At 42.4% G+C, this 26,033-nt stretch overlaps 1 protein-coding gene across 5 annotated transcripts; it reads right to left on the bottom strand.

Moving 5' to 3' along the window:
• Positions 1-1,349: 1,349 nt before the first annotated feature.
• Positions 1,350-26,033, bottom strand: LOC131370643 (transcriptional repressor p66-alpha-like). Of its 5 annotated transcripts, none has more exons than XM_058418032.1 (11): positions 25,845-26,033; positions 10,173-10,431; positions 6,965-7,091; positions 6,673-6,804; positions 6,476-6,550; positions 6,213-6,338; positions 5,867-6,061; positions 5,476-5,725; positions 4,823-5,235; positions 3,692-3,926; positions 1,350-2,608 (listed from the first exon to the last, which is right to left on the bottom strand). In XM_058418032.1, exons 2-11 carry the CDS (start codon positions 10,421-10,423, stop codon positions 2,472-2,474), a joined length of 1,941 nt encoding a protein of 646 aa, XP_058274015.1. In that variant the 5' UTR covers positions 10,424-10,431; positions 25,845-26,033; the 3' UTR covers positions 1,350-2,471. The 5 variants fall into 5 exon arrangements, with proteins under 5 accessions (XP_058274015.1, XP_058274014.1, XP_058274016.1 ...); XM_058418031.1 differs by lacking the exon at positions 25,845-26,033 and adding an exon at positions 25,204-25,738; XM_058418033.1 differs by lacking the exon at positions 25,845-26,033 and adding an exon at positions 14,015-14,256 and having other exon boundaries at positions 3,803-3,926.

The following is a 26,033-nucleotide window of genomic DNA, read 5'->3' as shown; positions in this document are numbered from 1 at the left end:
ATCCACGTAAGTCAGCTGGTCCTGATGGCATACCCGGACATGTGCTGACCAACTGGTGCAAGTCTTTACTGACATTTTCAACCTGTCACTGGCCCAGGCCACAACTACAACCAGTGCCCAAGCATTCTTCTGCAAAGTGCCTGAACAATTTCCGCCCTGTTGTGCTTACCCCCATTGTTATGAAGTGCTTTGAGAAGCTGGTTCTAAGTCACTTCATAACGTGGACCCACACCAGTTTGCCTACTGCCCGAATGGGTCAACAGAGGATGCCATTTCCACTGCTATTCATCTAGCTCTCAATAACAATACATACATTCAGATGTTGTTCATTGTCCTCAGCTCTGCTTTTAATACATTAGTCCCTAGTAAACTGATCCCTAAGCTCCGTGACCTGGGTATCTGCACATCCACATGGATTATGGACTTCCTAACAAATCAACCTCAGTCTGTAAGGTTGGGTAATCACATATCCTCAACCCTCATCCTGAACACTGGCGTCCCACAAGGCTGTGTCTCTGTCTCTCCATCCCCTTCCAGAACAGAGCTACACAGCCCCACCCCATTTCCCTAAAACTCCACCCACAATGCATAAACAGTTCCAAAGGTGGGCAAGAAAAAAAGACACAAAAGCACAGAAATAAAAACACCATGTGAGGGTTAAAATTCTTTTATTATTACTTCTCAAACTGGGAAACGAAAGTAAACCTAACAAATCTTAAACATGAGTTTTGTACAGTGCGGCAGAACCGGAGGAAGCTAGCATTGCTATTAAAAACCCCTGAAACAGAGCGGCGTGACATCATGGCGTGACGCCTCCCATCTCCTGTCAGCTGAACAGTACAGCATCCACACTGAGGAGAGGACGTGTGTCTGTGGGGGAAGGAAGCCGAAAAGACGACGACATGGAAAGTGTAGTACGAGACCTTAAAAACATTTAAAACACAAAAGAGAGACACACCGGGAGAGCTGATGGTAGAGCAATCACATTAAAAAGAAAAAGGGAAAAGAAATCTGACAGTGTCACCTGAAAGCATTATTATTATTATTATTTTAATTTATCTTACTAATAAATACCTTCCAGCTTTACGATCTGTAACAACCGAGTGGGTTTGTTGTCACGATCTTCTAAAGGTGTTTAATGTGAAAGCTCTCCAGTTTAGGCAGGAAAAATAATGACCAAGTGCTGTTCCTGTAATCTGCTGAAGATGGAGAAAAGAAAACGATGAAAGGTAAAGCATAAAGACGAGGACGCAAATCATGTGGACTGGACTGGACCCCTGACACAAACACAAGTCTCCAATCCATCATGCACATGTTCTACTAAAGGACTGTTCAGTTATAATGATCGATTATTTTTTTTTTTTTGTCTTTTTGTGAACCGTAAAACATGAATAAAAAGTTATGGGAGTAACATTGGATATAAAAACAACCTCAGACGTGTTTGTGAAGAACAAGGGGGACCGCATGTGGAATAAATCATCAGGGTCATGACGTGTTACTGAGACTGGAATCAGCCTCGATCAAACTGGACTAAATGCAAAGAAAAGGAAAAGTGACCAAACAGTTTTTTTTGTTTTTTTTTTGTTTTTCCAAAGCACAATGTCTTTAAAGAGATGTCCAGTCAAGCTTGGACTCAATTCACTATATAACTTACAATCAAAAAAACCTGCCTTTAGCCGTAAAGGGCTCTTCATGTCGCTCTGCTGGCTTTTAGTTTTCTGTAACTTAAGATTTATTTATCTTTTTTTTTTCCAGTCTTGTTTTTGTTTTTTGTTTATTTTTTTATTAGGAAAACCTATTTACTTGTTTTGTTTTTTGTTTTCTTCCAAAGAGATGAAAGTTCCATGATTCATATTGAGAATAGACACAGTCTCTCATTTTGTGTCTCGAATTCAAAAGGCAGGATGCACATCATCATCATCATCATCATCATCATCATCATCATCATCTCCTCCATGAACACTGGAGTACAGGTTCAGGCTTATGAATAAAAGTCTCTACGGCCCTGGCAGCGAAACACAAGTGGAAGCCCTTTAACCTTTATTATCTTCTTGGTTTCATTATTTTCAATCATTCATTCATCTTCAGTAACTGGTCGGGGTGACGGTGGATCCGGAGCCTATTGCTTTTACATACATCACTGTTCTTGTATGATGATCAAACTTTATTTTTTTTTTAAAGACACATACATGAAAAATGGTGTGTGGGTGTGTGTGTGGGGGGGGTGATCAGAAACCAGGTGACTGAGGAAAATAGAAGTTGTTGTAATAGAAGCCGAAAGGTTTTCTTCGGGAATACGCTCCACGACAGAAAACGAGACTCCGGAGTCTCTTCCTATAATCCCGCATTAATCTCAGAGAGATTCTAGATCTGCTCCCAAATCTGTTCCAGGATTCCAGGTGAGGTTCTTGCAGAGGGCTGAGGTTTGTGATCGTTAGGAAAAGCTGGGCTGAAGGTGGCACGCGGCCTGGTTATTTCCACGTGTTCGCAGTCTGGGAGATGGATCTGGAGGGGATCATGTCTAACAGGTACTCTCTCTGACGCTCCACCGCCGACGATGAAGACTTGTGCACGGCCAGGCTGGGGTTTACATAGGCCATAGTCACACCTGCAAACGAGAGAGAGAGAGAGAGAGAGAGAGAGAGAGGGGAAGGTCAGAGCACAAATTCATTCATGCACCCACAGGCATAACAAAACCAGAACATCAAATATCTTGGCAAATTAAATCAAGTGGAATTTTAAAGTACCCCTGAACAAGTTCAACTAAACTCATGATTAATTAAAAAGTGGAGAGAGAGAGAGAGAGAGAGAGAGAGAGAGGAAAGAAGGAAGGAAGAACAAGGGAGGAAGGAAGGAAGGATAAGGGAGGGAGGGAGATAGGGTGAAAGGAAAGAAGGAAAAGGAAGGAAAGATAAGGGAGGGAGGGTGGAAGGAAGGAAGGAAGAGGAAAAAGAAAGAGGGAGGGAGGGAGGAAGGAAGGAAGAGGAAAAAGAAAGAGGGAGGGAGGGAGGGAGGGAGGAAGGAAGACAAAAACAAAAAAAGGTAAAAGTAAGAAAGAAAGGCAAACGACAGGCCAACAGTCAAAAGAAAATAATGATGGTACAGAGAAAGAAAAAGACAGATCTAGAATCGAAGAGAGGCTATAACATTAACCAATCTTGTTTTAGAGTTCATGGGTACTTTAACACTCCACACACACACACACACACACACACACACACACACACACACACACACACACACACACACACACACACCAGCTAATCCGCATGTCATTGTGAAAGGTTCCATCAAGTTGAGAAACACCAACATTTAAAGCCCACACCAGAGGAATGAGAGAAATGGACAGAGGACCACGCTCGAGCATGTGTCAGGATAGGAAGTGCTTTAATCGATCTTCACCCAAACCTACATGATTATGGAAATCACAGATTCAGGGCCAAATTCATTTCATGCTGAGAAACATTACTCTACACACATAGCGTCTATTCAACTAGAAACCCCAAACTGCAGAACTGCCCTCAGGCTGGACGTGACCCCCGACTGTAGCAGAGTGCCGCCGTGGTCAGCAGGAGTGGTGAGTGAGAAACAGAGGAATGGGACAGAGACGGGGAGAGGAGGTCGAAGGAAGCCGGAGAAGGGGGTGATTTTTTTTTTTGCGGTCGGACCCACACGGGGGCTCAGAATCTACCTGGTGTTGCGTTGTTCCGCCTCCTCCAGGTGGAGGATGTCACAGTCTTAGAGGTCCTGCCGCCGGCACTGCTGCTGCTGACCTTTGACCTCTGAAGCACAGCATGCTTACCTGGCCTGCTGACCAGCGCGGCAGCTGCCACAGCGTTCTGGAGCTGAGAGGCTGGAGAGAAGGAGTGAGAGACACCACGCAGGGCCGCTGCTGACTGAACACTGCGGGACAGCTGAGCAGAACTCTGAGAGGGAAACACACACACACAATGTCTCAGTACTGTTATATTCACATTACTCTTCTATATCTTGGTCTTTTTAACATTCTGTTAGTTAGTGTAAAGGACAGGACTTGGCTCCTGATGCTAGTCTCCAGCTGTTTTACAGTCACTATTAAGACATCAATGCTAGTGTCCAGCTGTTTAGTCAGTAATGCCATGTAAGGCCATTTTTTTGTGCCTGTGCTATGATCCAGCTGTTTCGCTGTTGTGCAGCTGTCTTACAGTTAATATTTGCATACTTCTGTTGATATTGACCCCCAGTTTTACACTACCAACACATTCCCCCTTCTTTACTGTACAGCTGTTTTAAAGTCAGTATCAGTAGATCTTCTTCATTATCGTTCAGCTGGTGTATAATCACTACAGGCACACCCATGATGTTCTAATCCAGCTCCACTCAAGGCTGTTTTAGTGTCAGTATATCCACTTCACTATAGTCCAGCTGTTTACCATTAGTACAGTCACACAGTCCAGCTGTTATAGTTTTACTGTCAGTATTGACATGCTCGCTTTACTACTATCCTGTTCTCTTTAATATTATCCTTCTTATCCACTATTAAGTTTCACAGTATCAGTTTGTCCCCTTCGGTATTGTCCAGCTGTTTTAAAAGTTTAACACATTGCCTTAGTTACTGTCCAGCTGTTTTTCTATCAGTATGGTTATGTCCCTCTTGCCATTATCCAGCTGTTTCCCAGTCAGTACTGTTACATCCTCATCGTTGTTCTCCAGCTGCATCCTGCAATTCCTTTGACTACTGTCTACCAATTATACAGTCTGTCAGTGTGTGTGTTCTGCAGTATAGTCCCAATGATTCAGTATTTTGGTTTCAGAGTGACCACAGCTGTTTGGGCAGTCTCACCTGTGTTATAGTGGAATGGTGGTGGTTGATTGGCTGGTTAGATCGACTGTGCTGCTGGAGCGAGGAAGAGCGCTGCTTGATCTGCTGAGAGACAATCACCTGCTGCTCCGACTTCACTAGGTGGCTCGAGGATGAGGAGGATGAGGAGGAAGGTGAGTGCGAGGCAGGAGAGGAGGCCTGCTGGAGGATCCTCTGCTCGATCTCCTGCTCCTGCTGCAGGGCCTTGACAAAGGCTGCCTTCAGTCGATTGGTGTGCTCGGCTTTCAGGGACTTCTTCTGACTGGTGGACATGCACTGCTCGCACATGATGGCACCGCTCTTCTCCTTACGCCAGCGGCAGGTGAAGTCGGTCTTACACTGAGTGCATGTGAATGGCTCCGTGGAGGTAGAAGCCTGAGAACCTCCCTGTTTACCTGAGGGATGGAGAGGGGACAAGACAGGGGAAGAAAAAGGATGAAAGAAAAAAAACAACAAATGGTCAGTCGTTTGCTTAGTTCTATAGAGGTGCTGCTTGAGTGTACTGATGAATATGGTAATGCAACAAGCACAACACATCAAAATCTATGATTTGCATTTCAGGCTGTGTTGAACAATAAGGGAATGGAACAGCTGATCTAGGATGCTCGTTTTTATTGACATGGCTGACGGGTTACCTCTCCCCAGGGCATCCAGTAGGCACTGCACAACCTCCTCCAGGCCCACCAGGTAGATGAACTCATTGTTGGCTGCTGAGGGCAGGAAGTTAAATTCGGGGGCAGGGGGTTTGGGAGGAGGAATCTCCAGCAGAGTCTTCTCCAGCTGCTTCCGCAATGCCAGCTTAGCCGCCGCCTGTCGGCTGGCAGGAGACTCGTTGGCACCTGCCACAGCGCTCTGAGTGGAGGATGTCTTCAGGTTGGTGTTCGACTGGAGGGCGTAAGAGAGACAAAAGTTTAGTGATACAAGTTGCAAGAAAAGCTTAATGCACCCCTGATGCAAAGTAGGCAGTAAAGTATCTGCAAGAGAAAATGCAGAAACACTGATGTTTATGTATGGATAGAAACTCACTGGACTGACGTTGACGAGAAGGTTGGCATTAGACACATTGGCCACGCGAATGAGGCCAGGCTGGATGATTTTCTGACCCTGAACAGTGGGCACAGATGCTCTAGGAGCCAGCAGCAGGGGTGGAGGGCCTGAACTGGAGTACTGCTGCTGCTGCTGCCGCAGAGTCGCGATCTGCTGTGGTGTCACAGAGATCGGCTAAAGAAAGACAGAGAGAGAGCTATTAAGACAAGTAGAGCTTATAAAACTCTTCAGACTCTGTTTATTAGCCATTAGGAAAAGAACTTGCAGATGCCCAGGAAATGTGAACTGTATGCTCTGGAAGTTGTGGCACAGACTGGAGGCTCACCTGAGCTCCCCTGACCAGTGGAGGCATGATGATCTGGGAGTTTTGCGAGCCATGTTTGGACACCTGTCCTCCACGCACCAGAGGAGGAGGGATGACACCCGTTGAGCTCCGGCTGGACAGAACCTGCTGAGAATCAGAATATCATGCATATTAATTATGTGTAACACAGGTGGTTGAAACAACAGCAACTCGAATCACAGTTAACAAGTCAAATGAAACTGTATGCATGTAGTAAAATAGTGTGTGGTGACTTGGACACTTACAGGCTGAGTTCCTTTGTTGGTCACTGAGCCCCTCACCAGAGGAGGGGGCGTGGCCACAGAGCCTGAACCTAAGGGCTAAAGAGAGATGCACATAAATAAACTTATATATTGTCCAGTGGAAATGTTCTGGTGCCAAATGTTGTGGTACATTGTGCAGTGAAGGAAGCTCTGAACAGCACTGATACTGTGCGCGTTACCTTCTGTACATTGGTTTCCTTGTGTATTTGGCTCTGTCTGAGTTTCTTCAACAATACCAGTCTGGCCTCTTCCAGCCTCAGCTCCTCCTTCAATGTCTTTATAATGCGAACTCTCTCTTCAGGACTACTCCTCTACACACACATACACACAAAATGAGCATAGACGGATATGTTGGACAGATTTGTAGATCACCATGACCCAAAAAATAAAAGCAGCATCACTATGGCTCAGTACTGTGTACCACCATCTAAGTAAGCCTGTAATAATAGAATAGAGTGTAATGGTCCCGACCATGAGCAGGTCTGTGTCGAGCTCTTTGAAGTGGCTCCCTCCGTTCATCTGGGGGCTGGACGGCTCATTATCGGAGAGAACGATGACGTCGTCTGGTGAATGAGGTTGCTTCTCTTTCTTAATGTCGCTACAAAAAAAAAAGCAGTTGTAAGAAGTCAGGAAATGCACAACATTCTCAAATGGCATTCCTTGAAAAACGACCCTGCTGAACAGAGATTCCGAACGGTCATCATAACCACCTGTGTACAGACTGACCAGTATAACAACAGATTGAACCAGTATGAACAAAACCAGTATGTAACTCTTCAATGCCTCTTTATGACCTTTCTCCACTAGAGGGAGACAAACACACATTTCTAAATCCTCCTCGGCTATTACGGAAACTTATTACTTGAAGTTTTGTGTGGTGAACCGTAGTACCGGATGTTACTCAGACAAATTGTCTGGTTTTTACACTCATTTCACACTGCATAAAAATGATGTGATGAACATGAATGAAACACATTTATGTACTGATTCACGTAATGATTCAGCAAGGCATGTCTGCAAATGAATTAACATGATGCACAAAAACAAAGAAAAGCAGTGGGAAGTGTTCATTTGATTGGTGCACGTCTTAAGCGTTCCAGTACTGGCCTACGGAGCTGTGTGGTTTTATCTCTGTGTATACTTGTTAAACTGCTTACAGGTGATAAGAGCTATTAAAATGGGGTGGAGTCGAACATTGTAAAAAAACAAACATCAGGGGTTCAGCAAAAACGAATCTGTAATTAAACTGCTACCTGTGCTGCTGAAATGGAAGAAACAATTAGCTGAGAAAATACTTCATTTTTACTGTAGAGTGCATCTTTAAAAACCTGGAACAGACTTGCGTCCAAACAATATTTTTGTGATATCAGCTACAACCTGGCAAGAGGAAGGACACATCATCTGTGTGATTTTGTGGATTATAACACATTACTGGACATCTCATTCCTTAACAGGCAACTAACTCTGAGGTCATGAGCGCGGTCATTTCCTGTGTAGGCTGCAAGCTTTCTTGCTCTCGGGAGAGGTGCAGCGGTGCCTAACACATGCATGACCAGACATCTGGACAAACTTGATGAAACTGTTCAATAAAGTTTTTCATGTGAGCACTGAGAGCTGTGGATCGATCTGGTTACGCCTGGGAGGGGAAGGAAGAGCACCGGTGCCGGTGGTAAAAAAGCATCGTTCTTGTTCTTTGCCTCAGAGATGCTCCTCTTCCTACAGGCACCCACTTCCTGTACATTAATCACTCTACTAAACAAGTCACGTGACCGACAGCAGTTCGCCTCATTGCGTCATGTGACCCTCCCCCCTCCTCCCGCCCTGCTCCTTCCAAAGTGGAAACCATGGCAACCAGCCGGCTGGAACCGGTTTGTGACACATGGCCTTCATTTTGTGAAGTGCAGTAGGGTTCAGGTGCCGGAGAAAATGGAGCTGCCGCCTCGCAAACTTCTGCCACACACACGCGCTAGCGCGCACACGCGCGCGCTCACACGCACACTTCCTGTGTCAAACTAACACTTAGATCACACCTAACATAGATAATGTGGATTTGTACATAAAAAATTAGTTGTGGGCTTTCTACTCAAATTCTAATATAAAAGTTCTTGCACAGACAGAGGGCCTTAGGACCGTCCAGATTCAGGCATCGTTTTCACCAAGACAACGGAACAAAGCTAAATGTCCCAGGGTGATCCCTTTTCTCTCAACATACACAAACATATACTCAGCTAATGGCGCTGACAACAAAACCATAAACCTGCTCATGATTCTTCATATCACTACTTGGAATAGGGGTTGGGGATTTTTTTTCCCCTTTTAAAATCACATGACAATTTCTATGACCCATGATATATAAAACAATATACACAACAAACCCCTGAGTAGTGTTGGCATGACCTACATATTTATATAATTTATGTACAACAATATTATGCACACCTGATAATGAAGCACAGAAAAGCTAGAAAGAGGCTTTATGATGACCATTATGATGACCATTACCACAGTGCTGATTAACTCTCAACAAAGATGTTGCCCTGGTGAAGTTTTCTCTAGGGAGATGTTTAGTTAACATTTAACAAAAGGAGTCTCTAGTATCAGGTTGAAGAGTGAATGCCTGTTTACAGCTGGTGTAAAGTAAGTGCTAACAAGAACCAGTGTATCACGCACTGTGTGCATTAGCATCCTTCATTAATGAAGGAGGAATAAAACGTGTGTTGGGATTTGATGCTATGGGAAAATGTTTTGTTTGTAAACCTAGGTCTGTTTCAAGTTGGGCTGCATCACAGCATTGATTATTTCCCTATAACTGCATGCTCTCGTGTGTTTTATTCCTTACTTGATAACTGCAAATGAATCAGGGAATAAAATCCCCTTTTACTCATGCACGCGTATTATGGAAATGACTTTTGAGCGAAAATGAACAGGAAACTGATAACACTGCTCAAGTACAGAGAAGACAGATGTGATAAGCAAACTCAAGTGTTTAAAACAAAGCACACAAGAACAATGTGAATTACTGTTAATGGAAACGCACGTTTTCCGTGAACAAAAGCATTTCTAGGATGGAATGAATCAAAGCTCAAATATTACTGTTAAGCTGAGCTAATAATGCTCAGGATATGACTAAGAAAGTAGATTAAGTGTAATAAGTAACTCTACAAATATTTTGCAACCTCTGCCAGTAAAAACATGAAATCCATGATTTTTTTTTTTTTGCAAGCATCATATTAATGTAAACAGTTATTAGGGCTCATAATGTCTGGAAGTATCAGCTTAGAGCTGAGCCAGCTTAGACTCTCAGGAGAGGGAGTCTCAACACACTGACTGATGGAGCAAATCATGTAAAAAATGGAGGAGACAAAGGTGAAAGATTGTATACGATGGTCTGACCATCAGTACTGCCACATCACTATGTACGCAGGAAGAAAATTCCTTAAAAAAATTCAATATAATCCACTTCAGCCACAAAAACACATTAGATTTTATTTCCAGGTTTCTGGCAAAGAGAGTTAGAGAGTTTAACCCATCACAGAGGGCAGTGGCTTTAACCTTACAGATATATACTGGGCTTTTTTTCCCTCCATATATTGTATTACACATGGACTATTGAGTGGTTTATGAGCCAGGAATTAGCACAAGAGCAATGAATTCAGCGCTCAGCTGGTTTTACTCTCACCCTTTAGTGGTGCTCATGTCCACAGGTTCGTCTCTGGTCTGCAGCTCCACTTTAATGGTTGCCTTTACCTCACCGGCGCTCAGGATATTGGAGCTGCGCGCCGAGGCCTCGGGCCTGGGACGCAGCACGGGCCGATCATCCCTGTCTCCACCCTCCAGCTTCACCTTCTTCACATCCAAGTCCCCGGGTAGAGCCTCCCGCTCTAAAGCGCGCTTCTGACTGCGCGTCTGACGCACCGCCTCGTCACACATGGCCACACCTGGACAGAGCGAGAGAGCGAGACAAGGAAAGGAAGCAGGAATGAGAGAGAAAAGGAGATGAGAAATCAATAGTCCAGTCTATTACAGCAAACCGAATAAAGAAACCATGCGAACACAATGACATCACTGCAACCTATGACCCAGCGCAGGAGCAATAACGGGGCATAATGTGGTCTAATGGGCTGCATTGATAAAGTGCAGACATCTAGATCACAAAGTACATGCAGAAAGGCCAAGACTGTCATCTACAGGAAATGGGGCATCAGCACCTCTTCAAGCTTATCCGAGTGATGCGGATGCTGGTGATGGATGGTTTAATGGTGAGTGGACAAATACGAAGACAGATACAGCTTGCTTGTTCATAAATCCAAATTAAATGGTGACAGCATAATTCCACAATGCTCCATTATATTTAAAAAACACCACCACCACTATATTATGCTTGCAGGGCATACAGATGAATCAGGATGGATTCATGCACAATATTTGGCCGATCTTAAGCAAATTTAGATAACTGAAACAATAAAAAGATATATTTTCTTAAATTATTGCTGGTGCCTTTAAAAGAGCTCCATTGCTATTAAAATGGGTTAGGTATTCATTGTATTCATTCATACAGTATTCACTTGGCATGTATTTATAGTTTCAGCATTTTAAAAATAACCGAGTGTAACTACAGGCTTCTAAAATGAAACCAGGCTAGATTCTGATAAAATGGTAGACGATTTTGCCAATAAAAACACAGTTCAAAGGTTTGTTGACACACAACTAGCACTGATAATTAATGGTGACCATACTGTTCAGCGTGAGGCAGGTCCATATACAAGGCCATGGTAGAGCTGAGCAATATGAGGGTTTGAGGTTGTGATTTTTGTGCACATAGAGTATCAGGTGTTTATAAGACTGAATAGCTCAGATCTTTACTACGGTGAAGTTCTCTGATCACAGGTTTATATGAATGCGCTCGTACTTCATCATATTCGACTCATTTACAGAAACTTATTCCTGGTGGACGCTCCACATAATATAATGCTACGTTCACACATTCTGCGACAAAGCAACCGAAGACCGTTAATTTTCAACGATGGACCATTGGTGACTAGATGTGGGTGTGTCCAGCAACAGAGAAGTTGAGAAGTTCATGCAAATGACTTGGTACCATGACGACCAATGGGATTAAAGACAGTTGTGTGCATGTGATCCAGGGCAAGAGCCTCTCCTTCATCTCGTATAGGATATGATGCTGAATTTTATCCACAAATCTCCCTACGGAATGGAAAGCTGGTCGCACCAGCATCTGATAAACGTTATTTCTATCACAGCCAGTGGCAACAAACACCTTCTCTTGACTTCATGGTACAGCAAATGGCAACTTAAAGCAAGAAAATCACATAGGGTATGAACATAGACTTAATTAAGTTTAACAATCATCCTCAGTTTTCTATAAGGAGATCTTTTATATAACATTTAAGGAAGGAGTCTCCATTGTCAGGGGTTTGTAACAGTCATTAGAAAAGTCTTCCAGGCAGAAGTGTCTCAGTTTCTGGATTCAAGCTGGGGATTTGAATCTTAACTTTAAAAGAGGATAAAAAGAGAGGCTACTGTTCATAACGTCAGTAAAGTAATTGGTAACAGGAACGGCTTACCAATACACCAGATCCATCTGAACTAAAAAAAAAACAGTTCTCTTGAACGTTTGTCTCTTAAAAAATTATTTAAAAAAAAGACAAATGCCCTTATGTATCAATGTGTGTGTTCCAACTCCAACACCAAAACCCTGACCTGGATAAAAACGTTTCCTGAAGACTGAAGGAATTATTATTATTACATTTTCTATGATTCATATCTGGAAATGTAATGGGCTATAATGCATTTTAATATTCAGAAAGAAAACTCCTGAAGTTGCAGACCAGAAGACCAATGTGTGTACATGTCACCTGAAGTAAAAGGACAAACAACTTCACCTATCAAATGATGGCCGATGTTTACGGTTGATAAGTGCCAAAACCAAGGGCACATGCAAATCGACAAAGAAGGTGACCTTTGAGTTCTCTATGGAGAAAAAACCCTGACTGTAAAGCTTTTGCTGCACATGGTGATCCTACTAAGCCAGGTTCATCCGCTCCATTTTCCTTGTCCAAAGACAGACGGATCTGTGTGACTGGAATGAAGGACATGAGGCAGACGCTGAGATGCCGTCTCCTCTTGGTCGAGGGCGAGATGTGCACGGTAATGGAGACGGAAAAACAGAGCTTCATCTACTCGCTGGTGCATAACAGGAAGCGTTAGCTCAAGAAAGGGCTAAACATAATATTAACCCTTTCCTTGGTGTGCACACACACACTAACTCTTTCCTAAAGAAAGGTTCTGCTATAGGCCTTTCTGGTACCACACAACACTGTAGCTATGATCTCTGATCACACACACACATATATATACACATACACACACAGCTGATAAAGGAAAGCTGACTTAAGTTCTCCCTGTGACATCACTGAGCTACACATGACCCTTCCCAGGATTCAGTGGGCCACACAAAGCACTTTCCTGAGAACCGGTTTAAACCAGTAAGTGTGTGTGTGTGCGTGCATGCGTGCGTGCGCGTGCATGTGTGTGAGAGCGAGAGAGAGCGAGAGAGAGAGAGAGAGAGAGAGAGAGAGAGAGAGAGAGAGAGACTGAGGCAGGTTTTAACCCTTTGTGAGCAACAGCAAGCAGCCACATAACCTAGACAAAGACACAGTTTCTCAGTTTCTCTCTCTCTCTCACACACACACACACACATCCACAAATGGATGGTTACGCCCGAAAGAGACGCCACATGGCATTCCAAAACACAAGTCCTCTAAAGAAACGAGGGGTGGAGGTGGCGGGGGGGGGGGGGGGGGAATGAGGAAGAGTTGAAGAAGACTGTTACTGTTGGCTCAACTGTAGTGATTCTTAAAGCGACAGCGCCAATCATGAAGCATATTATTTAAGATGCCGTCATTACTGGGACTCTTATTTACGATGCTTTTCTTCAGCCTGAACGTAACGCTAATCTTAGGAGAGTGTGTAAATGGGGTCAAATGTACATCTTCAGAGACACAACACTGTCTCACTCCCTCTCTCTCTCACACACACACACACTATATCATATATAACCGAGAAAGTGGTGCTTACAGCAAGCCTGTCAGCGGACGACCTGCACTCAAGTCTGCTTTATAACCTCAGCGTGCTTCCTGTGATATACAATGCAGTTACACTGTAGTGTTTTTATTAAATAAGAAGGAAAAAAAAGAAAAGTTATTCTTTACTACACAAAATTTATAATGGCAACCAAAGTTAATAAACAAATACGCAAGGCATGGAGGAGAAAAAAAAAAAAAATCCACTCAATTCACATGTAGTCCATGGCATGGACATTTTCCTTTAATCTATTCAGAGGTCAGGGCTTCTGGTAAAGGAGAAGAGGAAGTTCATTATTCCTTTTGTAGTTTATTCATTTTTTTGGAAAAGACACTCTGGATGAAATCTATTCCAAATAAACTTAAAGAAAGTCATATCTTTAAGCAAATTTTTTAAAAGCTGGAAATATGAACAAACCTGAAATGAAAATGAAAGTGATCGGATTTCTTAAAAATATCACCACAAGACTGTAGAACCTGGCTTCCACTTCGAGTGCCATACAATAGACGTGTTGTTTCTGCCTCTGATCTGCTTATATAGCGTGTAGCTAAGGTCAGCGCTCTCGAGTCCCAGCGGATGTGTGAGTTCGGCTCATACGGACTTCATCGGGGGTAAAGATGCTCCAGCATGCCCATTAATTCTGAAGGGTTGTGAGGGACGGCTGACCACTTCAGTGCCCCTTTTATGGCTGTTAGCGCTTACAGTGGTTTTGACCTTTGCAACAATGATATCATGAAGCCACAATATGCAATCGAGTACATTAATCCATGAGGGTTTTTTTTTGTTTGTTTGTTTTTACTGCAGGAAAGGTAGGATAGAAGAAGTAAAGCTAGGAAAAATGAGCTAAATTAATGCAGACCAGTGTTTAACAGGGACACATGGGTTCACCAGTCTCACCACAATTGAACTGCATTTTGAGATTTATGTCTATATGTGTACAAACTGAACACAGGTGAAAGTTTCTTTTTCAACAGAGACACTACTTCGATTTTGATTGGATCTCGTGGCTCACGCAAGCATGGATGTGAGCAAGCATTTAGATATGAAGTTCGTAGGAGAAAGAAATACCCTGTTCCTTAACATGCACATGTGGCACTGCCTAATGCATTTATAGCATCCTTAGTAACTGCCTGGTCAGGATCTCTGTGGTTTAAATTAAGACTATTGGATGTATTTTTTTATTTTGGGAAACATGACCATCTAAACTTAGACTGAAGTGATGCAGGTAAGGTTGAGGAACTGCCAGAACTCACACAGCATGCTGGTATTGCTGCCATTTTCTACTTCTGTTTTTTTTTTCACCCCTCAAGGGAACATTAGTAGGGTTCGTATTTAGATTACAGGAAACTTCTGGTTTAAGCCACGCTCGCTATGGACTCAAATCTGAATACAGATATTAAATACTGGATCACTGCACATCTCATCATGTCATTCTGTTGCTCTCATTCTGACTTAGACAAACTTGCAAGCAAATAAATTAATTTTCCAACACTACACATAATGATAAGTAAGCACTGTGTCAATATTTGGCTTTTTACTCCTATTAGAGGGCAGGCATGGGAGGATTCATGAACGCTTCATTGCGAAAACATTTTTAGCTTATCGTCCGTTACGCATCACATCACAAGGTGTCTGACCTTCCCACAGCACTGATACAGTTAAACACTTGAAATACGTTTCAATTATAATTCCCTGCTTTGCTAAGCAATGTTAGTTTGCATGCTCAAACAGGATTTCTTGGCCTTGCACGCTATGTGCAGACGTTTTTATCAGACAACATATGCACCGTTTTATCCGTAAAACTTTCTTCTAAAAGGAGCATAGTTACACGAGTTGGACAGAGATTCGACCTAGAACTGTGACTGTTTTAAATATCTGGACAAAAAGAAAGTGTTTCATACTTTTAATGCAACATGCATCAGATTCACCACGCACGTTTCCTTGTATGTGAATAAGCCATGTGGTTTAGCATTAGGGTAATATGACTTAAAATAAACTGGACTTTGAACTTGAAATCTTGTAATAAATGGAGCAAAGGCAAATCCCTGGCAAAAAGAACACCAACCCAAACCATTCATGCCATTAACAACTGGCACTATTTTCCACTTCGGACACGAAAACAGACGAAGGGTGCAGCTCGTGGAGGAAAGAATGGTCAATTAGAACAAGGACCGGTTCGTTCTCTGTAGGCTACTGTTCCTTCACAGAACTCGCCTAAGCATTCCTTTCTGGGGACAAGGAAATGGTAAACAAGTGAGTCATCATCCCGCACAAAGCCATAACAGAACAGCTGAAGGGATCAGGCTGTTCTCAGATCTGACTGCAGAGGTCGAGGGCTAAGACGGAACAATCGGGTTTGGTTTGGATCGGCTGACCTCGGCCCAGCGGTTACAGCCGGCTGTTCGGAGAGCCAAAAAGCGCAGAGTCAGATGGCGGACAGAGGAACGAGTCCACATGTTGCAGTGAACGTTTAGAGTGTCAGTTAAGGCTAAAATGGCAGCGACGGATCAGGTTTCACGTCCCCCTGGGGCAGCGTACATATATGCGACTTCTCAAACAAGGCACATCCTTCCATACACATGCAAAAGAAGTGTCCATACAAAGACTAGTATTTACTTTAAACTGATCTAAACATAATGATCTACAACAGCTAATAAAAAAAAGAGGCTACATATTTGCTTAACACTGAATTTGGTTACTATTTAAAAAAACTCCAACCACACAAAATCCAGCAGGACGTAAATATCCCAAGCGATAATCATCGTCTCATTGGCGGTCCACGATCCTCTAAAATACAAAACAGCCACTGAGCGCCGAGTAGACAGCATGGTGTCAACATGGAACTGCAATCTCCATGCTGTGCTCCACATTTTCTCCGACATGCATGCACATATTTCTGAGCTTTATACACCCAGTTAAGTTGGCAGCACTTGAGTATACAGTGCTGTAAAACATTCATGATCACCAGCAAATCCAGACTAATTGCTTTGGCAAATACGCAGCCAAATGCAACCCTGGTGAAGAGGAAAAAACGACTTAACACTTGCACTCGAGAAGAAAAATAATAAACCCAGAAAAATCCATCTCAAATCTACTTGTACAGACCCTGAAACACATTTTTATTCAAGGCAGTGATGCCCTCTGGTGCTAACATTACTAGGCTGCTACTAACAGTGCCTGAGCTGCTGTAGTACTGATTCACTCAGAAACGTGCAGTGTCCTGCCACATGGACAGCAGAGCTGCGCAGTTATAAGCCCAATATGCTAATTATTTTCTGGCCTACTGTGAAATTTCCTCTGCTGCATTTAAAGAGAGAGACACACTAATGAAGGGCCCAAGCTGTTTATGTACAAATTAGGAATAAATAGATCATTTTTAATGGACAGGAGGTGGACCATTTGTTCTAATGGGAATTTTTTGTTAGATTGTATGAGATCCTGATCCAGTCCTGATGCACACTTCTAGTCTACACCAGCTCTTGGAAACTACGAGACATGTAACCTACAGAACAAAAGATCCTTTATCAACATGATCACGAGTTACTCTGTGATTTACCAACATTCATTCATCCTTAGTAACCGCCTGGTCAGGACAGCATCAAATTAGGTGTTGGAGTTGTTTATTTTTCTAACTTCATTACTGATGCAAGCAAAATTGATTACTGCGCAAGTGGAGGTTCTCCAATACAAGAAAATACAGAACACCTCTCTCTTTAGAACAAACTGTGCTTTTTTTTTTACTCTAGAGCATGTTCAATTCAGTGTGAATCGGCTGCTTAAATTAATTTTAATTACACTTCCCCATAGAGTAGTACAATGAGTCTATAAAAACTGGTAATAGCTCCATGAGGGTGTAGAACGTCAGAGCAACAAATGACTTGTTCTGCGAGGCTACTGACCGGGTTTACAATTAGACAAGTCTATATTTCCTTTAATCAAAATGAACTCCAGTGGTAAAACAACCTTTGTGAGAACCGATAAGGAGTGTCCACTAAATCACACACCACTAAACTCCCGACCAAGCAATTTGTTGCACTTGAAAATCGTCAAAATGTGAAACCAAAGAAAGCAAATGAGTCACAGTCACAAGAAACTCAAACCATGGTGCTGATTTCCACGAGTCTTCGGATCCGATTCCATGAATTGTTGTTTTGATGGTGGTGTTTGAGTGCTGTCTAACCATCACTCCAAATTCTCCCATTAAATGTTTAACTGGATTGAGCTCTGGGGAGTGTGAAGGGAGTTGTATACGGTTTACATCATTTTTCATTGAGCCCTTGTGCCCTGTGAATGGGGCGGGGTCATCCGAGAAGAGACCATTGAGCATCGGGACTGAAATGAGGATAAAGAGGATCAGTCGGAAGAACTGCACTATTGATTCGTAGTGACTCTTCTGTATAAAAGGACAGACGAGGCCAAAAATGGCAGCAGAGTAAATAAATGTCCCTCACAGCATAAATGAGCCACTGTTATTAATAATAATACGTATATATACACATTGACGCGGCTTTCGGTTTCATCGTTGGAAACGTCGATTCTTACAAAAAGGTCTGCGAGAAGTAGTTTGGTTTCTTTGTGTAGGTGGCAAACGTTCAGAAACGCTGCAGTCTTTTGCAATATGGGGATTTTGATGCTGTAATAGGTGATAAATGCCAGGCTTTACGGCATACACAGAGAAAGCCTTGCTTTGTGAACCATGAAAGATAACAGCATTAACCCAGCTTAGAGTCAAGCAGGTGATCAACACTACCTTCCAAAATCGAGACATACGGAGATTATTAGAGCTAACACGTAACATTAAAATAGAAAACTCAAATATCGCTGTGGAGTTTCAGGAAAGTGTTTGATGCAAGTGGCCACACAAATGTTCCTATTTCAAATGGCAAATTTCTTCAACCAAGATAACTAATGAGACGTCTGGTCTCACTGCTAACTTTACAGAGGTGGTTATAACAGAATAAAATACACACTCCAGAACTGTGTAGCGCTAATGGACTGTAGTCCAACTGCAATACATGTTGTAATAGATGAATTAATACATCAGGGACAAACAAATCTCATTCATTGGCTAGTCCACTGGGCAAGTGAAATCTCAGGCAATGTTCGTACCTCAACATAAGGTCTAACAGCTGGCCAACATTACAGCTCTGAGATGTGATGTTCTGTCATCACATCACATGAAAAAGTTATTATGAGGATGACTAGACCCTTTATTTTTATCTGGATATGTTTAACCTACTTGTCTAATAGCCCAGACAAAGAATCTGCTCGTCCCAGGTTACTCATATGTCCACCCTGGTACCTATATTTAACTTGACTAATTGGTTTCATGTTAAATTTCAAGAAGACAGCAATATCATAAAAATTGCATCACAACACATATTACAACATCCACAAGAAAAAAGGGCAACCTGGTGGTTGCAAAATGATACTGGCCTAGCAGTATTTAAAAAGTGCACCAAACATGCATTCCATAGTACGACAGAGCTTCTCGGCTAAGTAAATATATAAAGTAAGGCTGGTGGCACAGGTTCAGCTGACAGAGAGCTGGGTGGTCAGGGCTGCTGGTCTGGCAGAGATTGTGTACAGCATGATTCTGGTCTACACTCACTTATACTGCCTACCAAACGAGGCGGATTTTTCCCCTCACACGTTGGCACAGATCAAGGAAGAGCTGCGAGATATTTTATAACAGCTTTGTGTAAGGTAGGCAGACACCTAATATGTATGGAGGAATTTAACAGGATAGATCGTAATTATTTTGAAGTGTAAACCACGCTTTGACACAGTTTAAACGATTTCCCTTCTCGAGCATAGCTGTTGCGGCTCAGCAGGTTCAGTAGGTATGTTAGACCAATCCCTGCTGGACTCCAGCCCTTCAGATCTGGATGTGAGCCATGGTGTACTGTGTTATTTGTCAGGCTGTAGTTGTATAGCTGTGTCGTAGTAGTACAACCATATTCCTCTCTTGCGCTCCGGACAGAAATGACAATTTTGTATAGTTTATTTCCATGAACACGCCGTTACTGCAATTCAGCTACAAGTTCAAGAACATGTCAAATCACTGGAAGCCCCAAACAAACCAATCCCGAGTTGCGATTAAAGATTACAGGGTGAAAGAATGCTAGTGGAGTGGAGATGATTCAAAGTAAAACTAGTTAGCTACCTTAATCATATTCTAGTCATCTCTGACTTCCTCTTCTGTGTTATTTAATGAGATATCACCCTGCCCCCTACACGTACTAAATTTAACTGTGTGGTACAATGATGAGACAGCTTAGGTAGTCAGTTGGCTGAATGCAGGTGACGAATAATAAAATCGCTTTGCTCCATACGCTACGTACGAAGGAATACTGCCCGACTTCGGATCTTTAAACCTTCCGACATTTGTTGTCAGACTGATGGCTACGTGCTTTGTAAAATTTGGGCATACATATAAATCTCTCGCATTCCTGAAAACATCTTGCCTCATAGGCCTATCTCTTTTCTCTTCTTCTCTGGTGCACATGCCCCTGCTAGGCCAGAGAAAGGCTTTTCCACGTCGGTTATTTTTAGCAAGTGATGTAATGACCTCTCCTGCAGGGTTTTAACTTGCAGATGCATGCATACATGTTTATGTTGTGGAATTTGAGGCAGGAGGGAGAAAAACATATACACACACACATTATATATACACATAATATACACATACACACTTCTTTTCTTCTACTTTATGAAAGGATTATGAGGCAGATTGCTCAAACCACTGAATGGACACAGAGACCACAGTAAATCCATGCTTCAGGTTCGGCATGAAGGTCTCATAGCAGACAGAAAGACCACACTTTCGCCTATAGCGCAAGAAAAAAGTTTGTTTATGAGACAAAGTTTATGAGACAAGGACGCGCTGCCGTTGTTGGTTCCTGGTATTGGTGTTCATTTCCATGTGCTTGATGCCCTAGGCACTGTGCTCAGGAAGGACTTTCCACCTCCATGATTCATTTAAACCGACTTGACAAACTTACAGCAATAGTAAAATCCATATCATATCTGCATGTACGGAGTTTTATCATTTTGAACCAAATCCAGCTTTTCCCTACTAGAAAAGTACATTTTTTGCTCTCCTCTATTTTGAGCGTGTTAGAATGCTGAACTTTTTCCACTGCAGAAACACAGCTTACACCTTCATGTTATTACACCACCACACACACATCCCAAGTCTCTAATCAACAACAAAAAGACAGTAAGGACACGCAAGTATAACTGCAGTGTCACCGTGAAAGAAACCAAGACAAAATGTTTAGTTGACATGTAAAACAATATCACCATTTACTACATCATCATTAAATCCTTTCAACATGGTCTAGGAGATTTGACTGGAATAGACAACTCACTCCTTTTTAAGGATTTAGTGATTTCTAAAGGATTGAAAAGGCAAATCAGGTGAACAACAACATATCAGTATGACAAGTGAGGAGGAAACTGACATTATACAAAAGCTCACAGACACAGGAAGGAGAAAAAAAAAAAAAAAAGGTGTTGCACAATAGACGTCAGCCATTACTTCATCTCTCAGCTTTGTGCTCCTGACCAGCAGCAAATCTCTGAGCTCAAAATGCCTTTAAATGATTCAAATCCAAATGACAAATACTGTGAACAAGTCATAATCCAGATCAAGCAAATTTATTACCTCACTTGGGACAAATACTCAATATGGACTCGATAAACGACTACACTGACATTAAAGCTACAGCTTTTCATACGACAAAACTCCAGGCTGTTCAACTGAAATTCATAATCCAGTTACATATAATTCCTGGTATACTAGATAAGTCAGATAAACCATTAAAACTTAAACATTAGTGATTAGTTCACAGCTGTAGGTCAGACCATATATAGTGCTTATGGGTTGTTTCATAGTGGCATTTCCTGTCACCACATTTGACATAATTGGCAGAACTGCTACAGAAACCATGATGGTTGCCAAACTACATTTCGCTTAACTACAATATATATTTTCTTTCCGTCGATCAGCTCAATGGTGCATCAGTTGACAAGGAATAACTTGGCTCTAAACTACATCCAATGAGCTTCTGTGCTTGATTGCTGACAATGCTACAGCCATCCACAGACAGCGAAACAGACCAGGGTGGGAGGGATGGTATACTCTAACCTCTGTCGATCGCAGCGACACATACCAATCGTTGGTGTGGAGCTGATGAATGCCGAAGAGGGTAGCTGGTGCTTTCCTACGAGTGTGACACAGCATGAGCATCAGCTCTAAAGGTTACTGCTGGCTGAGTTCATATATCAGAGTTCACGAGTCTCAGAGGAACAACATGCTAGTATTGAAACCTCCCCCCGTTCCCCGTTCTGTAGTTTTCAGATGACAGGGCACGGCTGGCTGATGACTGGGAACTGGAAAGCGATCAAATCAGGGAGATAAAAATCAGACTTCAGATTTACAAAGATGGCGAGTTGATCAGTGCTGGGACTCGATCTTGTCGCTTGAACCGTTTCCTGCAAGTACACTCATTGGCTTCACCTCTGACACCAAGAAAAACCTCAGTGATTAATCCGGAAAGACCGGCACCTACAGATCACAGCATTCTCAGACCTCTGCTAAGTGCCAAACTTTCTAACTATATGCAACCTGACATTACTGTGGAACTCAGTAATGCCTGCAAACCAAAAGCAAATTGCAATATTTCTTTGTTTCACAATCTGTTGTTTCACAAAAAGTATTTAGGTGAAAGTTTCCATTGTAAGAAAAGAAAGAAAAAAACAAACAAAACAAAACAAAACAAAAAAAAAAAAAAAAAAACACCTTCCAGGGTTTGATCCACATCCACCTCAGGATGAAGATGAGGACACAGGAAGATGCCTCTCTGTTTGACACAGCTCTGTTATCCGGGGCTGCTTAGCAACACCCAGGCATCGTGACTCCTTAACTACAAACAACAAATAAGCCTAACTCCATCACACCCAATTCCCATCAGCTGCTGTCTGAACCTTCTCTCGGACACTCAAAATCTCAGGTGGACCAAAAACGTGTAGAAAAAAAGAAAAAAAAAGAAACGGGTGCTAGAGATCCATCAAGCATTTCTTCTTCTGAAACCCATATTACACCCTCACTTATACTTCAGAGGAGACCTTTATTCCAAGAACACACTGTGGACCAAATACATTTAGGAGAGCTGTATAAGAGCAAAGTCTTAAGGCTAGGTTTAGTATCGTGAATAACGGTGCACTTCATCTCTATATCTGTACTTTTACGTTACTGAAAAGTCCATGAGGTCTTTGTTCGACTACAGAGTCTGTTTTGACACCAACTGATGATGGGCTATCAGCTTCAAGCGTTGAGACAAAGGAACGGCGCAGACTGAAAAGATGTGCTGCTGAGGGGTTTTTATCCACAGGCACTTTTCAGACACCTATAAGGGCCTAACAGATGGACCCCCTGTGGTTAACATCTCATCAAAGCAGCCAAGTGACATAATGGCTTACAAAAGAAGCACAAATATATATCATTGTTCAGGTGGACATTGATCATTTTGTAATTAGACCAAGAAACCGGACACGTCCCTTAATCAATGTTAAATCTTAATAAATGTTCATTTTAAATATGCTATAGATAGATAGATAGATAGATAGATAGATAGATAGATAGATAGATAGATAGATAGATAGATAGAGATAGATAGATAGATAGATAGATAGATAGATAGATAGATAGATAGATAGAACACACTACTATTAACCAGATGATTGTTATGTGTCAAAAATGATCAAAACCACATGTTTTCATGTAAAGCCTATTAACGTAACTGACCAAACATCCTCTTATTGACTTTATGCTCACATGTTCAGTGAGACACCATCATGTGACGCCACCATGGGGCTGCTTTACGGTTCTCATCCGTTCGCAGTCAGGTGAGCATCAGGACTACTGAACACTGTGCAGACAGACAAGTCATCGCCTTCATCAGAGGAACAGATTTATACAAGCAAGACTCAGGAAAACATTTGATACCCCTACAGGGACCAAAATCACCATACTCAAGTTATGAAAATAGAGTGATAAAGACTGAAAGTTAGTGCCCCCTCTGTAGCTCCAGTCCTAAGCAGTTTGTTGACTCATTAACTCCGGCTGTTTGTAGTAGTGGATCTCACTTGTGTCTCTAGTGACCGTTCGGGTCTACTGCGTAGCATAGAGCAAAATCTTTGCCACCAATACCTGCAGATCAAACCTTCACTTCTGAATGCATGTCAATACACCAAAAGGGTCAAGGCCTGTCGAATTCGAATCCTTTTTTTTTTTTTTTTGATACACCAAATATATTTTGCATTAAAGAAACTGAAAATGACACGTGAGCAGCCAAGTCTGAGATTATCTTCACATTATCATGGAACACAGCAGTCTGACTTCAAATTTGTAGGGGACTAAAGGGAAAAAACAAGGTGAATCAGTCCAACATTCAAGTCAACACAGAATGGGGTTAAAAACTGAGACAGCTGTTACACAACAACTGATGAGACAGAGAGACAGACGGACAGAAACAGACAGAAATAGAGACAGACAGACAGACACAGACAGAAACAGAGAGATAGACAGACCCTTCTATATGCAAAACATTCAACACTGCCATTAAATGCACACATGATACAAGACAGTTCCTGTTTTCACTTATGTTATAGTGGCACAAAAAAGCTTCGGATTCGGATCCGAATCAGAATCGGCTCAGTAGATCGAATCACTTTCGGTTAACTGGATCGTATCGTCTGGTCTGAAAGATTCAGCCAAGACGCGTGTCTATGACGTCCAGAAGTTTAATAAAGTCCACTTTATTCAAGTATAAACGAGTAGAATCAGGACAAACAGTCATAAACAAATCATTAATAAATGTTAATAAAACATCCGTGCGACACACACACAAACACTATATTGCGAGCTGTATCGCGGTAGCGGGCGCGTGCGCCACTCTAATCTGCACGTGTAGCTTTAAGAGGATGATGAGGATGAAGAGGAAGAAGATTACAGCCAAGGGACTTTTATTGTGATAACAGCAGAAAGAAAAAAAAACTGGCAGCCTTGTCGGGTTAAGTGCCACGACTGGGGATACTAAAAAAAAAACCTAAGATACAACGTCCACCATTATTATCACCCCCCCTCCTTTATTCAACATTAAAGAAAACACTAAAACAAAACTGTTTGTTTGCAAAATAACCCCGCGTGTTTATCCACACACCGGCAAAAAGCAGTGTGTCAGACCGGATGACGGAAATGTTACACAAAAACAGGACAAATCCTGACAACAAGCCCGGTCTTAATGACACATTATTATTATTAGCAAACAAAAAATCAAGCTAACTTACCTGAGGAGCTAAAATGTTATTTAACTGTGATAAATACTACATTTTAATGTTTTACGTTAGAACAGAAACAATGGACGTATCAAATTCACAAACTTCAATTCATTAACATACAGAAAACTTTTACACATGTATAAATATATTTATATATATATATAAACAATAATAACAACAGCAAGCTGGCACTCGCCATCAAGGTTCAAGCCAATCAAGGGCTGAAACGTTAGCAGGCTAAACTTGCTAGCGTTACCTACCTCGCGCTTGGGAGAGGGGGGGAAGCAGCGCAAAATTTAAACTTTCAAGACTTCAACGAGCAAAATATCCTCCATATCCACAATAACTACGTCCTCCAGAGGGCTAGCAGGGCGCCCACTTGGTTTGTGAGTCCACTGTATGAACCGCGAACTGACCAAAAAGGGGGTGAACAAAACAAAAAAAAATGTCCAACTCGGACAGATAACTCGTCGTTTATCCGACCCAGACACGGCGCTTCAACAGCATCGAGATTACGAAACCAAACACCAAAAAACTGAGTCGTAGGGGAGGGGGGGATGCTTTCCGAGTGTCTGCAGAACTTCAATAAATCACTCTGAGATGTTAGAACAGTTCTCGGGGTACCGTATGAACCTCTTGTTGTCACTCAAGTGCTGGTTAATCGGCGCTGCGGAAATAAAAGTGCATCGTCTACTTTGTAACGGCGTCGCTCAGTGAGGAGGAGGAAGAGGAGGAGAAGGTGGTGGTGGTGGAGGAGGAGAGGAAGACGAGCTTTCTGTAAGTAGTACATAGAAAACGGATTCTAACCGATACACCCCCCTTCTCCTCCCACTCCTCCTTCTCCTCCCACTCCTCCCCCCCCCAAAAAACTTCACACACCGCTTTTTTTTATCTCACTTACCGGCTCGGAGAGGCGCTTATTCGGTTATCACAGGTCCTTCCTTTAGCTTCGGAGTGACAATTAACTCCGATAATTCAGCGTGAAGGAGGGGTAAAAAAAAAAAAAAAAAAAAAAACAAGAATCGTGGGGATACCCTGAGCTCAGCCCTCCCCGCTCCGCTCCGCCGCCTCGGCTGCCAAATAATGCGCC

This window comes from Hemibagrus wyckioides, linkage group LG20, assembly GCF_019097595.1.
Source record: "Hemibagrus wyckioides isolate EC202008001 linkage group LG20, SWU_Hwy_1.0, whole genome shotgun sequence".
Taxonomy (NCBI): domain Eukaryota; kingdom Metazoa; phylum Chordata; class Actinopteri; order Siluriformes; family Bagridae; genus Hemibagrus; species Hemibagrus wyckioides.
Note: the sequence above shows the minus strand (reverse complement) of the source record. Positions and strands in the feature narration are given on the sequence as shown.

Excerpts from the sequence above, each read along its gene's own strand:
- LOC131370643 (XM_058418028.1), bottom strand. The coding sequence starts at position 14,096 with ATGGCACTCGAAGTGGAAGCCAGGTTCTACAGTCTTGTGGTGATATTT. Across the intron at positions 5,726-5,866 it reads TTCTCGTCAACGTCAGTCCA|TCGAACACCAACCTGAAGAC; the intron begins GTGAGTTTCTAT and ends TACGCCCTCCAG. Across the intron at positions 5,236-5,475 it reads ACTGGATGCCCTGGGGAGAG|GTAAACAGGGAGGTTCTCAG; the intron begins GTAACCCGTCAG and ends TCCATCCCTCAG.